General features: G+C 45.3%; 1 protein-coding gene across 1 annotated transcript in view; it reads left to right on the top strand.

The window, feature by feature from the left end:
- The window catches only part of KDSR (3-ketodihydrosphingosine reductase), a 42,008-nt gene extending 27,137 nt beyond the window's left edge, over window positions 1-14,871 (top strand). Inside the window, exons 8-10 of the mRNA XM_042461654.1 lie at window positions 7,103-7,186; window positions 9,404-9,505; window positions 12,198-14,871. Of these exons, the coding sequence (XP_042317588.1) occupies window positions 7,103-7,186; window positions 9,404-9,505; window positions 12,198-12,308 (297 nt within the window). The 3' untranslated portion in view covers window positions 12,309-14,871. The remainder of the gene's footprint in view (window positions 1-7,102; window positions 7,187-9,403; window positions 9,506-12,197) is intronic.
- The last annotated feature ends 1,877 nt before the right edge of the window (window positions 14,872-16,748 follow it).

Genomic DNA, 16,748 nt, shown 5'->3' with positions numbered 1-16,748 from the left:
TATGGGCATTAAAATTTAAGCCAAGTGCACTATGTTATTGTTGTGTGCCTTCGAGTTGTTTCTGGCTGGTGACTGTAAGGTGAACCTATCATGGGGGGTTCTTGGCAAGATTTCTTCAGAGGAGGTTTGCCATTGCCTTTCTCTGAGGCTGAGAGAGTGTGACATGTCCAAGGTTACTGGGTTTCATGGCCAAGCTGGGAATCAAACCCTGTCCTCCAGAGCCATAGTACAACACTCAAATCTTTACACCACACTGACTCTGTATTTATGTACTTAATTTTCTTCTTCGTGGTCTCTGCGAATCATACAAATGGGTTTCACTGCGCCTGCGCAGTGCTGCTCGGAACCTACTGGAATCACTGGGCAGAGTTAACTCTGCAACATATTGAAACTTTTTGGCGGTAACTCCGCCCACCCGTTATAAGGCCCCTGCCTTCCCGCTCTTTCCCCAGTTCCTTTTTTCCGCCGCGCTAGCTGCTTCTAGGAACTTTCGCTTGCTCTTGCTTGATTGGAATCACTCTCGTTTTTGACCTTCGGACTGTTTTTGACCATTCTTTCTCTCCCGCCCCGGTAACTTCGGACCTTCGGACTGTTTGACTTCGCCCTTGGATCTCGCTTCACTCGCAGGATGTCCCCTCCTTTCAAGAAGTGTGACATCTGCAGCGGAAAGGTTCCTGTTCAGGACCCCCATTCCTCTTGCCTCTTCTGCCTGGGCCGAGACCACGACCCCAGGGTCTGCAGCCTCTGTAAGTCCATGTCCTCCCAAGCCCGTAAAAATCGGGAGTCGCGGCTTACATCCGCTATTGCCCAGGGCAAGATCAGGGAAGGGGACCCTCGCCCGGCGTCAGCGCCTTCTGCTTCGGCTCCACCTGCCCAGGCTCGTAGCGGCCCTTCCAGCGCCCCTCCTTCTACTTCTCTGGGGCAGGACAAGGGGAGTTCGGACTCTTCTCGCCCGCCGGCTCGGGGTGCAGCTCCCAAACCACCGAAACATCCCCGCACATCGGGATCAGTCGGGAAGGACACGGCCACCGGCCGTATGGAGGGAGTCTCCTCTGAGACATCGGCAACGGCCCGGGCAGCTCCGGAGAAGAAGAGATCCAAGTCCAAGTCTGGATCGGACCCCGCACCGAGGGGCACTGTCTCCGAGGAACCCTCGGGCTCGAGGGATTCCGCTGCCCGTACCGAAGACCGCGCTGGTCGGACGGCTACTATCTCGGAGTCCCCGATCCAGTTCTTCCCTCCGGACGCACCGCCTCGTCACAAGTCAGCCAAGAAGAGGCAGTCTTCAGCCCCGGAGGCGACCTTGTCCTCTTCGGCTAAGAAGTCCAAGTCGACTTCCAAGGCTAGCTCCCATTCGGGCTCACCTTCCAAGAGGCGCTCGGACGACGCTTCCCTACCTCGCAAGTCTCACCGGGAGTCCCGCCGTGACCGCCCGCGTCCCGATTCTCCGGGACGGGCCGACCCTCTGGCCACGCCGATGGTGGACAATCGTTCACCTACAGGGGACCTCCACCATTCCCCGACTGCGAGCCGCCGTAGGGACACCGCTGCCCAGACTGTGCCAACTCAGACTCAGTCGGCGACAACGCTTCCTTTCCTCCTGTCGGACGACGAGGAGGTAGCTGATCAGCCACCGAGGTCTCCTTCTCCAGTTTCGCTGGCTCCACGCTCTCCGACTGATCCTCAGTATTACTACGATTCGGAGACGGACCAATTTTTTCTCCCGGTCCCTAAGGAGGTGGTCCTCTCCAAATCCTCCCGAGGTCGGGACCGTCCCCGGGATTTGGACCAACCTCGTGGCCAAGGATACCATCGTCGCGAGCTGCCTGACCGACCAGGCCCATCGACATCGGCTCCATCTCGGCGTGTGGACAGGCCTGTCGAACTTCCCAGACCATAGGCTGCTGTGGACCTGGTACCCTCTGATTCCGAACCCGAGCCTGTGGATTCGGAATATTCTTCGGGAGATGACGACCCAGCCCAGAGCTCGCCACAGCTCTTGCACCACCCAGAGGCGGCTTCTCCTACAGATGATGTCAGGTCGTTCCTTGAACATGTTATCAAGATGTCCAGGGCTCTGGACATCGACCTCCAATATCCTGAGGAAGAAGCCAGGGACCCCCTCGAACGCAGGGTTCGCAGCAGGGCCCACTCTACACCTCTGGTCCCCTTCATGCCGTCCCTGGAAGCCCTAGTCAGACGCTCGTGGGACTGCCCCTCCTCCCTGGTGGGACCGCCGCGCAAGATCGAATCCCTTTATAAGGTTTCGGCCCCAACTGCTCCGTGGCTGACCTCCCACCCTCGGCAGAATTCTGCTATTGTTGAGGGTGCCCAGCAAACTGCGACTCAACGGCAAGCGGCTGTGCCGTTTGATAAGGAGGCCAAGAAGGTCGATGCCTTGGCCAGGAAGGCATACGCGGCGGCAGCACTGGCGGTGAAGGCAACCAATTACACCGCTTGTATGGGTGCCTATATTCAGACCCTCATGGAGGGCATCTCTCCCATCGTGCCCGACGTTCCTGATGAGGCCCAGCGGACCCTTACGGAGATCAGGGATGAGGCCCATTCCATCGGCGCGTGGCTCATCACCGCATCCAGGAACGTGGTGGAATGTTCGGGCAGGGCCATGGCGGCCTCCATCGCCCTAAGAAGACACGCTTGGCTGCGGGGCTCGGACCTTAACACCAACGTTAGGTCCACCATAGAGGACATGCCCATAGATGACTCGGGCCTCTTCCATGCCGAGACGGATGACAAGCTGAACCGGAAGTTCAGGTTGAAGGCGGCGGCGAGAAAACATGGTATGTCTGCCCCGACCTCAGCCCCCTTCCGTAAGAGGTTCCGCCCCTGGCAACAACAACAGGGCCAGTTTAATAGGTCTTCTTACCAGGACCGACAATTCCAACAACAGGGCTCCCAACGCCAGAGGTACCCGTCTCAATCCCCATCGTCCTCGGGCCGCCGTAATCAGTCTTCTCGGTACCGGAGGAACCGACGGCAAGACCCTGACCAGTCCAAAAAGAGGGCATGAAACCTTCCCGCGCACTTCGCCTCCCCTGGAAGCTTTTTGGACATTCTTAAGCCCTTTATCAACACATGGGCTTCCATTTCCTCCGACTCTTGGGTGCTAAACATCGTCCGTAGGGGCTATACCCTCGAGTTCGAAGAGCTCCCGCCCACCGGAGCTTTCATTTCCACCCCACCCTCGGACACCCTTCTCGACGAAGTGCGCACATTATTGGACAAGGGGGCTATTTCCCCACTAGCTCCTGATTCCTTCCATGCGGCCTTTTTCTCCAGGTACTTCACGGTACCTAAGGCCGACGGAGGCATTAGACCAATCCTGGACTTAAGGGACTTAAACCTCTTCCTCAAGTATCGCAGGTTTCGGATGGTAACCCTAGCCTCTATTTTGCCTCTCCTTCGCCAGGACCAGTGGTTCGCGACGGTCGACCTCAAGGACGCCTACTTCCACATCGGAATTCGGGAGTCCCACCGGAGGTTCCTCGCCTTCGCCGTCGGCTCCGACGCATACCACTACAATGTGCTCCCGTTCGGGCTCGCTACAGCCCCACGGGTCTTCACAAAGTGCATGGCCCCAGTGGTGGCTTACCTCCACAGGAAGGGCTACAGAGTCTTCCCTTACTTAGACGACTGGCTGTTCGTCGCAGACTCCCAGCACGAACTGCACGAGGCTATTGCATTCGCCACCCGGCTGCTGGGTTCTCTCGGACTGGTGATCAACAAGGAGAAGTCCCATTTCACTCCGTCCAGACAGGCGAAATTCATCGGAGCCATCCTCGATTCCGAAAAATGCTCCGCCTTCCTTCCTGCAGACCGCTTCCAATCTTTGGTGACATCACTGACACCTTGCATCTCCCACAGAAGGGTGAGAGCCAGGGACGTCCAGATCGCTCTGGGTCACATGGCGTCAACGACCTTCGTGACGCCGTGGTCGAGACTTCGCCTACGCCCGCTCCAGGCTTGGTTTCTGTCGACCTTCTCTCCGATGGAGGATTCCCCATCCAAGTGGCTGACGGTACCGAGACCGGTAGCCGCCTCTCTCAACTGGTGGCTGGACGACCGCAATGTGTGCGCCGGGATGCCCTTTCACCAACCACAACCACAGGTGACGCTGACAACCGATGCTTCCTTAGAGGGCTGGGGCGCCCATCTCCTCGACCTGGTGGTCAAAGACAAATGGTCGGACTCGGACAGTCTTCTCCACATCAACGCCCTCGAGATGCTCGCGGTCGAAAAGGCTCTGAGAGCTTTCGAATCCTCTGTGACAGGCAGGGTGGTGCTCTTGAGGACGGACAACACCACCGTGATGTATTACATCAACAAGCAGGGTGGCACCAAGTCAAGGACCCTCCTCGAGATTACCCTGCGCATCTGGGACTGGTGCATACAGAGACAGATCCTCCTTCAGGCGATCCACTTGCCAGGGGAGGACAACGACTTGGCAGACCGCTTGAGCAGATCACCCTCGGTATGCCACGAGTGGAGGCTCCATCCCGAGACGGTCAGCTACCTCTTCGGTCGGTGGGGAACCCCCCGGATCGACCTCTTCGCGACCGGATGGAACAGCCATTGTCCCCAGTTCTGCTCCAGGAGGCCAATGACCGGATCCTTAGGAGACGCATTCGCCTTCCTGTGGTCGGGGGAACTCCTTTATGCCTTTCCCCCCTTCCCTCTCATCATCAGGGTGGTCTCCAAGATGATGCTAGATCACACGGACGCGATCCTGATCACTCCTTGGTGGCCGAGACAGCCCTGGTTCGCTTCTCTTCTGCATCTCTCCAGAAGGTGCTTCCTCCGCCTCGAGCCTCGCCCGGACCTGTTGTCGACCCAGGACGGACGAATTCTCCACCCCGACATCGACAACCTACCGATGGTAGCCTGGAGGATCCAGCCCTGACTGCCTTGCCCGAGTCGGTGAGGACGGTGATCCTGGCTGCGAGGAAACCTTCCACCCAGCGGTCCTATGCCCTGAAATGGAGGAGATTTTGCCTCTTCCTAGACCAAAAGGGCTTGTCTCCTGCACAGGTTTCCACTCCAGTGGTGCTGGAGTTTTTGATGGCACTCTTGGATGGAGGGCTGTCCCTCACATCCATCAAATGCTACCTATCTGCCATTTGTGCCAAATATCAGTTCGGGGGGAGGGTTTCCTTCTTCAGAGACCCCTTGGTGAAGGGGTTCCTGAAAGGGTGTGCCAACCTGTACCCTCCTGTGTCGGTGCCAACGCCGGCTTGGAGTCTGGAGTCGGTACTGTCCGCCCTCCAATCCAAGCCTTTTGAACCGATGGCCACAGCGGACTTGAGACTATTGACTTGGAAAACTGCTTTCCTTGTGGCCATCACCTCTGCCCGCCGTGCGGGCGAACTCTGTGCCTTGCGGAGGGACCAGCCGTTCCTGAGGTTCCACAAGGACAAGGTGGTCCTCCGTACGGACATTACCTTCCTGCCTAAGGTAGTGTCTGCCTTTCACATGTGCCAGGACATTGTGTTGCCCACTCTCGCATCCAACCCGACGTCGGATGAGGAACGGCGCCTGCACTCTCTTGATGTCAGGAGAGCGCTGGCCTTTTACCTGGACAGAACTGCTGCCTCCAGTCGATCCGAGAGACTTTTCCAATGCTACTCGGAACCGAAGAAAGGGTTGCCTGTGTCTGCGCAGAGGTTGTCCAAATGGGTGGCGGGTACCATCCATCTCTGCTATGAACTTTTAGGCAAGCCTCTCCCTGGCAGGGTTCGGTCCCATTCCACAAGGTCGATGGCAGCGTCCTCCGCGTTCCTATCGGGAATCCCATTGGAGGAGGTCTGCAAGGCTGCTGTCTGGTCCCAACCTCTGACTTTTATTAAACATTATAGGTTGGACACCAGGGCCATCCGGGACGCAGCTTTCGGGAGGGCTGTGTTGGTTTCAGGATTGCATTGATTGCACTACTGATGTTTGTGTTATACAGTTTTTCACTGTTTATGCTGTTGAATGTTGATTTGCACAAGTCCTATGGGATCGGTCTTGCATGACCTCTGTTCCCTTCTCAGGTTTAGCAAGGTTATTGCTATTTGATCTGTGCATGAACAAAAAGGACTGACTCTTTTATGGTTCAAGGTGTTTTATTTGCAATAAATATACCTTTGGTTTACCATAGCTTTGGTCTCAGGACACTCCCTCCGCCGCATACCTTAGCTTGTCAGTCTAAACCCATTTGTATGATTCGCAGAGACCACGAAGAAGAAGGACAGGTTGCTTACCTGTAACAGTATTTCTTCGAGTGGTCATCTGCGAATACATACAAATCCCACCCGTCCGTCCCCTCAGTGTCCTGCTCTTATTGGCTCTCTTCCATCGCCTGCTTGGCGGAAAAATTGCGGAACTGGGGAAAGAGCGGGAAGGCAGGGGCCTTATAACGGGTGGGCGGAGTTACCGCCAAAAAGTTTCAATATGTTGCAGAGTTAACTCTGCCCAGTGATTCCAGTAGGTTCCGAGCAGCACTGCGCAGGCGCAGTGAAACCCATTTGTATGTATTCGCAGATGACCACTCGAAGAAATACTGTTACAGGTAAGCAACCTGTCCTTCTATCCCAATTTCCTGACTCTCCCAATAAGAAAAGAATTAAGATGTTGACTGTGATCCGGACTGTGATATGGATAATATCTCCAAACTGCTAGAAACACAATAGTCAGAGGTGTGTCTGTTGAATCTAAGGGGAAAAATCTGTTCTGTTTCTGATCGCGACTAGCAAAAACTGTAGAGCTGATCCACAAGATTTCAGAAACTAAAGAGCTTTATTGATTTTTGTTCAATACCTTCTACTATATTCTTGTACAAAATCTTTGTACAGTATGCTCACCAAAACCCAGTTGCAATCTAATGGTGACATAAAAATACTTGATCACTGCTATAAAATACTTACAATAACTCTGAACCTGGTCTTGAAATATAGATACTTCTTTGGAAAAAAAGGTTCAGGTGGTGATCACATGTTGGCTAACAGTTATCATATGTTCAGCCAACCTGTTGAACTTTGGGGCTGTACTTGGGAATTTCTTTTTGGTTTTATATCTGTGTAACATTTGTACACTTGTATTCAAGCTTTTAGAGACGAAGCTTATTTCAGAAGCATCATCTATCTGCCAACCTGATCACGTTGCCAGAATTATTGTTAAAGATGCCATTGTAAGTAAAATACTGTATAAAGTGTTTTTCTTGGTGGAAATTGGGTGGTCTGCTCAATTAGTGGAAGCAGGTTGAATCATTTAAAAACAACAACAATGCATGTGCTTTCTCCATAAAAACTAGAACTAGAATAGCCTTAGTGTCATCTGTATTTAAATAGTTCAGTTTATCTACAACATACAGTTATGTAAATAGTTCACTTTGAATTCAACACAAATTTCATTTCACATTGTTATAAAAACAGTCTTTTCTACCACCAGTTTATTTCATTTTTTTAATCCTGCGTTTTATGAAGGCATCATTTCATTTCTTGAAACATTTCAGGACAGAATTGTAATGTTGAGGTTTATGGTGGACATCCCAGGGACCATAGGAACTTTTTGAATCTGAGCATGATGAGAACTGGTGTGCCCTTAAACAGGAAGATATGAACTCGTAAAGCTGATTCACAAGGCTACAGAAACGTCCACGTTGGTGATTTTGCAACACCAGAGAGGACAAAAAAAAAAAAAAAAAAAGACATTGCAAGAGCATCCCACAATTTAAAGTCCTCTGACATGTTCCACAGAATTTGGGGGGAGGATCATGCCACTGCTGGAACCAGTGTAGTTTTATTTCTCTTCTATCAGAATCAATGGGAAGAAGAAAGCAACTTGTCAACCACATCTTATATGCACTCTGCACTTTTTGCCTTGCTTGTTTAAGCCAACAGGGCAGTGGCATCCCTAGGGTTGGTGTCACCCAATGCGGTAACTCATGGTGCCACACACACACACATTGACTTCCTCCCATTTCACACCATACAGAATGCTTAGTAATGCTTTTTTGCACTAGTTACTCATAAATCATAATTTCCAAATACCACTGAACGTCATGTTGATAGTTGTGATATAGACATGTAGAAAAATTAAAATTATACCTTCAAATTACAATATCATATGCACAACCTAAATGTATTTACATATACATAGTGAATGTATATGTAAATACATGTAGGTTGTGCATATGATTTGATTAAAATGTGATTATTTTAAAGAAAAAATTTTAAAAGAATATTTTTTAAAGATCATTTTTTGAAAAAAATAAATTTAAAATTTTGAAATTTGAACTTTTAATTTTAAAAAACTTTGGGGCCTCTCCTTTCTTTTCCCACTGAGCTTTACCCCACAACCACCATCTCTTAAAGCATTTTAAAGGGAAGCAGGTGAATTCCAAAGCCTGTTTCTGCCAAAAGGTAGGTGTTTCAGGAGCAGTGGTGTCACCCCCCACTTAGGATGTTACCCGGCGCAGCTCCCCCCCCCCCCCCCCCCGTAATGCCAGTGCAACAAGGCATTGGAAAATGATGTTTCCCTGCCTCGGTTCCTAACTGCCCATGGGCTGTGCTCATATACCACCATTAAATTCAAATAAGAATTGTATAAAATAATGTTTTTATTTTTTAAACAGAAGAAATCAAATAATGTGCATGGTGAAATAAAAAAGATTAAAGAGCCATCTAAAAATGAGAAAGGGGGAATCTGAATTCCAAAATGGAAGCACCACTAAAGAGGGTCCAATCTACAGTAATTGCGAGTCAAACATCCAATCTAAAGAGCAAGAACTCGTAGGCCATTTTGAAGGTTAATAGTACAGTGGTACCTCGGGATACGAAATACCCAGGTTACGAATTTTTCAGGATACGAAAAAATCCCATAGGGATTTATTGTTTCGGGTTACGAAAAAACTCCGGCGCTATTTTAAATTTTTTCCCCATTAGCGCCTATGGGTTTTCGGCTTACGAAGGCTTTTCGGGTTACGAAAGCGGCCGCGGAACGAATTATTTTCGTAACCCGAGGCACCACTGTAGTGCTTCAAACTGAACTTGGAAGTAAATAGTGAACCGGTATGGTTTATATATTGTTGGCCACATTTTGTACATATTCTGGTTACAGAGATGTTTATAAAAGCAGCTGCACATAAAGGATACTGTAATAATCCAGTCAGGATGAAACTAGTGCATGTGTAACTCAGACCACATCTTCAAGTAACCTGGCAAGTCAGGTGGTAAAAGTGTTTCTATTATCCGTGGCAACTCAGTCTTTGTATGTGGTTGCATCTGTGTGCACTGTGCGATGTTACATTTGCTGACCAACATAGAAATGTCATGCTGGCTACTACTATTCAGTCCTATGATTGAGTAGTTGGCAAACTACTGATATTTTCTTCTACTCCACCCAGCAAGGAAAATTTTTCAGCTCTGTTGGTGCAGATGGTCACATGTTGGCAGTACTGACCGGTGGAATGTCACCTGTCTCTTCTATTGGTGAAGCTCTAGAGGCGGTAAGAAAGAAAAGTCAGACTGTCTGTTTTACAGTACCTGTTGGGATTATGTGGGGCATTCATTATTATTGGATCTGCGTAATTAAAAATCCTGTCTTGGTTTTTTGCTTAAAATGCTAGCAGCTGTTAAATTAAAGAGCCATAATGACATATTCCATCTATGGAGAGCAAAACTTACTATATGCTGTAAATCTTGGAATAAACCTTAATTTGACCTAGTTAATGACTGTAACTTTGAAAAGCATTATTTTTGTGTTACAGTGGGTCCTCACCTTACGCGGGGATCCGTTCCGGATCCCACCGCGTAAGGTGAATTCCGCCTATGCTCAAGCCCCATTGTAAACAATGGGGTTCGGGCGGGGCACAACGGGCGCGTGCGCCCATTCAATTGAATGGGACGCTCCGCCCCGCGCGCGCCCCGCGGCTTGAGCGCATATGCTCAAGCCGCGTAAGGCGCACCCACGTATGACGCAGGCGCGCTGTACTTAATTGCCTGCTATTGATATTGCTCAAAATGTTATATTGAGCCATGAGAATGATTGTGGACCAACACCAGTCTATGGACAACCATTCTGAGGAGTACTAGTGTAGACTACTTTTCTATTAAAATAATAATCAAGCATGGCTTACAATAAATGAGAACATGTTACTTGCATAATGTTGCTCACCCTAAATAGCAAAACAGTGTATTCACTGCTGCTTTTGGAAGAGTGTTATGCGAAAGCTAACAGGTGAACAGTCAGTCCCAAATGAAAAACTATTAAACTTAATGGCTTTCAAGTTCCTTCCAACATTATTGGGTATTACTGGTATTTCATATTATGACCACACTCCTGTCCAGGCTTCCACCATGTGTGTTAAGAGACACTCTTTTTTACAGTGGTTTTACTCAAACTTGCAGGGCGTGGGTCATAGAAAATAGCATTGACTATATTGGCACCTTGGCAGTTACACTATAGGACATTGTTTCACTTCAGTACTACACACACACACACACACACACACACACACACACACACACACAATCATGTTCCAGTGGATCATTTTGTAGATTTAGGGCATAGTGTATCAGTATAATGGTGACATTAAGCTTTATCTCTGTTGCATGAGTCAGAGGAAGTTGTGCATTATACTGAACTAATGACTGGAGGCAGTAGTGGGCTGAGTAAGAGCTAAGCAATTGAAATTGAAACCTAAAAAGATGTGCACATATGGTTTCTGGTGTCTGAGATTTGGGGACTTTGCCTGTTCTAGATGGGGTTGAACTCCTTCTGAAGGAACAGTTATGCAGTCTGTGGTTGGTTCAAGACCCATCGTTGTCCATGGAGATTATTTGTTACCAGATTACCGGTCACCAGCTTTTACTGATAAGCCTACATTAATTTCCTAAGAATTACTTCCCCAGTGTGATGCATACTTGTAAATGCTCATCTAGATTTCTATAACATTCTATGTGGGAATTTCCTTCAGTATGATTCAGTGGCTGTTGATTCCGCAGCCCGGATAGTCTATAAGGTTCTCTAACAGCCACATAATATAGCAGTGGTAGTCAGGTTACACTTCCCACCTGTCAGTTCTTGAGCTATCTTCAAGGTTTTGTTACTTTCCATAGCTCTTGTTTCCAGATTTTATGATTTCTGTATTATATATGCTGATCTATTATCTTGAATATATTGCTATTGTTCACTGGTCACACATACTTTGCAAGTACAGTAACACCCAAAATCCACAAAACAGTGATACCTTTATGGGGCCAACCAAAATGCACAATGTACATCTTGCAAGTTTTCCAAGCTCCACTGGTTTCTTCATAAGGCAAAGATGTTAAAAATTATACAGAAGAAAGAAAAATTGACAATGTTAGGCATAGGCCTGCATTTTGTCAAAATGTTGTGGATGTTGTCGTCAGTTGAGATGGTATGGAAGGCTATTCGTGCAGGCGGGCCTCTCCTCCTTCTAGCCATGTGGTTAATGGGGGATTCTTAAATGCCATAAATATTAAATTCCATTAGCAAGACAAAATGATACTTCTTTTGACTAACATCGTCATATTTTTTTCTTTTCTCCTGTATGATTTTTAACTCCTTTGCCTGCTGAAAAAGCCAGTGGAATTTTATATTGTGCATTTTGGTTGCCCCAGTAAAGGTATCACTGTTTTACAGATTTTGGATGTTATTGTATTTTGCTTCATGGGCAACACAGCTGTTCCTGGACATACTTTACAAAATGTTTAGAAGTTATACTTAAAAATGCAAGACAGTGGTCCAGAACACACTACAGAAATAGTCCAGTTTGAGACCGCTTTAACTATGCTGGCTCAGTGCTAGGGAATCCTGGGCATTGTAGCCTATTGTGGCACCAGAGGTCTCTTGAAAGAGAAGGTAAATATCTCACAAATATACAGTGTCCAGAATTCCCAAACATTGAGCCAGAGCAGTTAAAGCAGTCTCAAACTAGATTATTTCTGCAGTATGTTTTGGACCTTTAGATCATCTTATTCTTGTTATACAATAAACTCCACATCACCATTATGTTTTGTGTTAAGTTGGGCTAGATCTCTTGCATCCATATTTGAATAGTCAAATATGTCCCTTCAAGTAGCTGACATTTAATAGATGGGAAAATGCATTGGTAAGGGATGACTAGCTAAAAGTATGTTGAATAAATTTATTTCCTGTCTTCCCATTTGCAGGTTATTTTTATGGGATTTTTTCGCTTCATTGGTTTATATTTTATTGCAAGTTTTGATAGCATAGTTCGCCGTTGCATGCTACAAAAAGAAAAATCTGAAAAGACGGACTGAAGCAGAATGACTGTGAAGTGAATTCTTTTTATAAAGGTTGACAGTTTGCTGCTAAATGGAACTGTATCTGTGGCCTGAATATGCCTCATTTAAATATACTCTGGATGGAAGAAGTGGTGATCTTCAGTGGTGAAAGAAGGAAACAAATGAAAAATTTACTAAAAAGACTTTGTGAAAGGGCTAATGAAGAAGACTGCATTTTTCTTTTCTTTTCTGTGATTTGAAGTAAAACACAGATTATTGCCTTTTTGTAAAAGCAGAGCTTCAGAGTGGCCTATTCAATGGCAATTATGGAACAATACTAATAGTAGTGAAAGGTTTGATTCAGTGATCCACTTCTTAATCTGGGACTGTTTCAAACATACATTGTTTTTACTTGGTACAGTTCTCCTGCATTCATACATGAACCAAGCGTTCTGTATGATGTACTTATATGGTTGGCCACTTATGTGTGAAGACATTCAAATAGATGAGGCAAATCTAGTCACAACAGCAAAACTAGCCAAAAATAAAGTGCTTCCCCTCTGGGATAATGCACATAATTGAGCCAAAGTCTGGTTTGTGAGTTGGGAAATTTGAATACAAGTATGTGGTTTGATGCTAGAGTACATGGAGAATGAGTAGGCCCCTTCTTGAAAAATGATGTGATAGTGCTGTATGAGAGAACAGAATCAAGCTGGAGAATGAACATTTTAATTTGTTCATAAAAAATTCCCGTGGAGATAAATTTTGAGTTCTTACCAGCATTTTCAGAATTTAGACTGTTTTGATTAATGTTCCCACTCCTGAAACTTTCATAGTAAGTTTTATGAAGTATTTCCCATATTCTATTAAGCACTATATTATATATGAAATCTCAGTAGTAGAACTGTTGCTATATGGTCCCAATTTCTTGGTATGGAGGCAATGAAGTATGCTTTTAACAGTTTTAGATCTTAAGGAAAGATGGATGACCCAGTCTTTGCTGAGATCTTGTTCCCCCATTTCACCAAGAATTCCCCCACTAAATAAAAAAAGAAATCTAAGTGGCAATTGCTTGGTTCACTTGCTTGCTGTTTGTAGTTTGAATTCATGTTTAACTCTGCCAGTTCAGTAAGAGAAAGAGATTGTTTTAATGAGCAGAGATTGAAGTAAAGAAATGAGGTGCCAGCTAGAATTAAATGTAACACAAGGAAGTGCTTAGATTTCCTTTCTGGTAGTAGCAGCTTGCAAGCCTGTCAATATTGTGTCAAGGTTTTAATCCAAGATGTCTGTTTCATTAACTAGGTAGAATTTGGTTTTGCAAAGTACCCCTCAGTGGTCTTTGGGGAATTGTATTGCCAAGTTCTTGTTGGTTACAGATGCCATGGAGACCCAGTATTCAGTTGGCAGTTTGGAAATCATTTCTGCTATACCATATTATCAAAGTGCCTAGGATATCTCTCTTACAAGAGCCTCAGCAACCAGTGTGTTTTCTGCCAGAACCAGAGGTCTTCCACTACCAGAAATAAAGGGGTATGTGGAGATTTGGGAGAAGAGGAAATTTTTGTAGGGCCCAAAATGAGACAACTGCTTCTAATTCAACTCTACCACTGAGTCTTCCAGATCTAAACAGGTTTATCCGTTCTTAAAACTGATGCAGTCGCATCACCAACTGCTTAAGTACTGAATGGCTATGTTTACTTTTTTTGTTCTTTCACACAAACTTAAGTGTTGGCTCTTCAAATGTTGAATGTGGTAGTTTTGTCTAAATGTCAGCATTTGGGCCATCTGATATTTTGAGGTGCTGAAAAATTTGCTGCTTAGAAGAGAGAGAGATGAAGAAATAATGGGTCCATGATGAGTAGTGCTGGTGTGTCAGAAGGACCAAAATCTTGAACTTGCACGTTCCATTTTAATTCCAGTTATCAGCTGTGATTCAGTAATTTGGTATGCAGTGGAATTTTACACAGAATCAGCTTTGTGTATTTTCATTGGACTGTTTTAAACGGAACATTTGAACTAGAACTTATTTTCCTTATTGGCCATGTCGAATTTCTACCACTAGAGTTAGTGAATGTGTACCAAGACTATTCAAGTGCTGCAGAACATCATTCAAGCTGCTTAACCATATGTTCAGTTCAGACCTCAAATTCTAGGTTCTGTGGAGCAGTTCACAAATGCCAAATAACCAAGTAGTTTAAAGAAAAATTAATCACTTATACATTCATTTAAAGAACATGTTTAACTCTCCCAATGTGCTCAGATTTTGCTCTCTTGGTCTCTTCACAGTTGGACAAAAATGTCTTGTCATATTTCCAGGTTTGCTTTTTAACTCTAAATATTAAACATTCTTATGTTACTTAGCATTAGGGCTTATGTTCAGCTCAACTGGGTTTAATAGTAACTGAAGAAAAAGGAAGGAAATGGATAACTCGCCTGCAAATTGTATACTGTGAAATATGTTATGCACTTTTAATGTTAATAGTGAATATGGCAAAATCTCATAGCTCGCTTATGCTTGTTGCTTTACAAAGTGTTGTGCCAGAATTATAAATTTTAATATTTTGTAATTTCATCAAATAAAATAAAAGTTTATGTTTCATTTCTGTTGTGGTTTCTTCTGAAGTGTCTCAAATGATTGTTCCTGCCCATGCTGCATAAATTATTCATATTACTTTTTATCTTAAGACTTGCCCTAAATGCATTGTTAAAAAAATAGCTATTCTTTTTGAAACAACCTGAGGTGGAGGTTTTGACTGCCATTTTACATTAATTTATGTTTGAAAGGAATAGGTTGGGGTGGCCTGCAGATGGATCACAGAGCTAACTCTACCTCTTGCCCATCTTTGATGCTGTTTGTTTCATCTAGTTTCTGTGAGGTGGCTGATGGCAAAAAAAAATGCTTGAGGGAATGAAACAAGTTCCTTTCCCCATGTTGGGCAAAGTGCAACCTTGGGACCGTTTGCACCCCAAAGGTGTTTTTGCAGCTTTTGACTCTTGCAGACTGTCCAGACCACACTTTTCTGTCATTCATGATTAACAATTCATCTTTTCAAATATGTTTCAGAAGTCCCTGCACTGTTTAACATTTAAAAATTTTACAAAACCTGTAGTATATTTCTTGCCACTTCTGTTTTTGGCATAGTCTCAGGGGCAGAAAATTGAATCCTAAACCTGCAGTGGTCACCCACTGCTGCCCTATGCTATCTTCCCAATCCAGGTCTCCCCTCCCTTACCATTTTGGGTATAAAATGTGATTACACAGTAGCCCTCTCAAAACTGCATTGCCCAAACATGCTAAAAGTGGTGCATGGGTGGGTGGATCATCTCCCTGGGTATGCAAATTGCTCTAGATTCATGTAAAGGTGTGAAAAGTTGTTGTAAGCATGTCTGAGAAAACACATTTACTGACCTCACATTGAAGAACCTTGAATTATTCAACCAAATGGGCTTTCTGTTCCACCTCAGACTATGGTGCTAAATGGAGGATGATATATCAAGGAGAATGTTTGCAACTACATGCAGCCCTCGTACCACCAGGGTAATCATATACATGAGGCTAGTTGGGCCCCTACCTCAAAGTATGTGACTGTTTTGTCATTTTCTTTTGAGTGCAAGATAGTTCTTTGCTGTCAGGAAGCTTTAAATTACTTTTTCTGTTCCTGTGAGAGAATTCCATGTTGGCTTACAAGGAGCCATTTCTGAATGACGGGTTTTAGCCTGATTTCAGTCTAATTTGGGTGAGGCATATTTCAGGAACCCTAGGACTCTGGAAAACACTACTACCTTGTCCGGGTGATCCTGTTTTCCTGCCCTGCTGGCTGCCACAGGGACTACTGAATTCACTATTAGAAGGAATATGATATGCAAGATGAAGTGGAGAGATAAAAAGTGTGGGGACAGCACAGATGAAAATGATTTCCTATGACTCATAACTTGACATTCATAGGCTTCTCTAACAGAATTCTCAGTTTAGCTTCCAGTAGGAAATAAGCCATTTAGAATCCAGGAACAGTAACAACATCTACAAAATAACTAAAACCATCAGATGTTGTCTTACATCTGAAAACAGGGTTTCCTTTTAATTCTGAGGCTCTATGGGTGCTGTGGTCTGAGCTTAAGACATCCAAACAACAATGATGTTACCAGTCATTGCATTCTTTTGTAAAAAAAGAAATGGTTCTGCCCTCAAATTCTTGCCCCAAAGGTAGCATGTTACTTCCAACCTCTACTTTTCAGTTTCTCCCCCTCCTCCATGAATTTGTTTTGTTTATTAACTTATTGTACAGAATACATTCTTCAACAACAAAGAATAAATACATCCAGAGCCAAATAACTACCAACCCAGTTATCTCTTGAAACTGTCAGCATTTTCCAAACTCCTCTTCAGTCAAACTCTAGAAATCATGTCACTTTTTTCTTTTTGTTTTTTAAATTATGTTAAATAAATTTTCAAATTACGTTGTCAAAAGAAAACAT

The sequence above is a fragment of the Sceloporus undulatus genome, chromosome 4 (genome assembly GCF_019175285.1).
Source record: "Sceloporus undulatus isolate JIND9_A2432 ecotype Alabama chromosome 4, SceUnd_v1.1, whole genome shotgun sequence".
Taxonomy (NCBI): domain Eukaryota; kingdom Metazoa; phylum Chordata; class Lepidosauria; order Squamata; family Phrynosomatidae; genus Sceloporus; species Sceloporus undulatus.
This window is presented reverse-complemented; position numbering and strand designations above follow the sequence as displayed.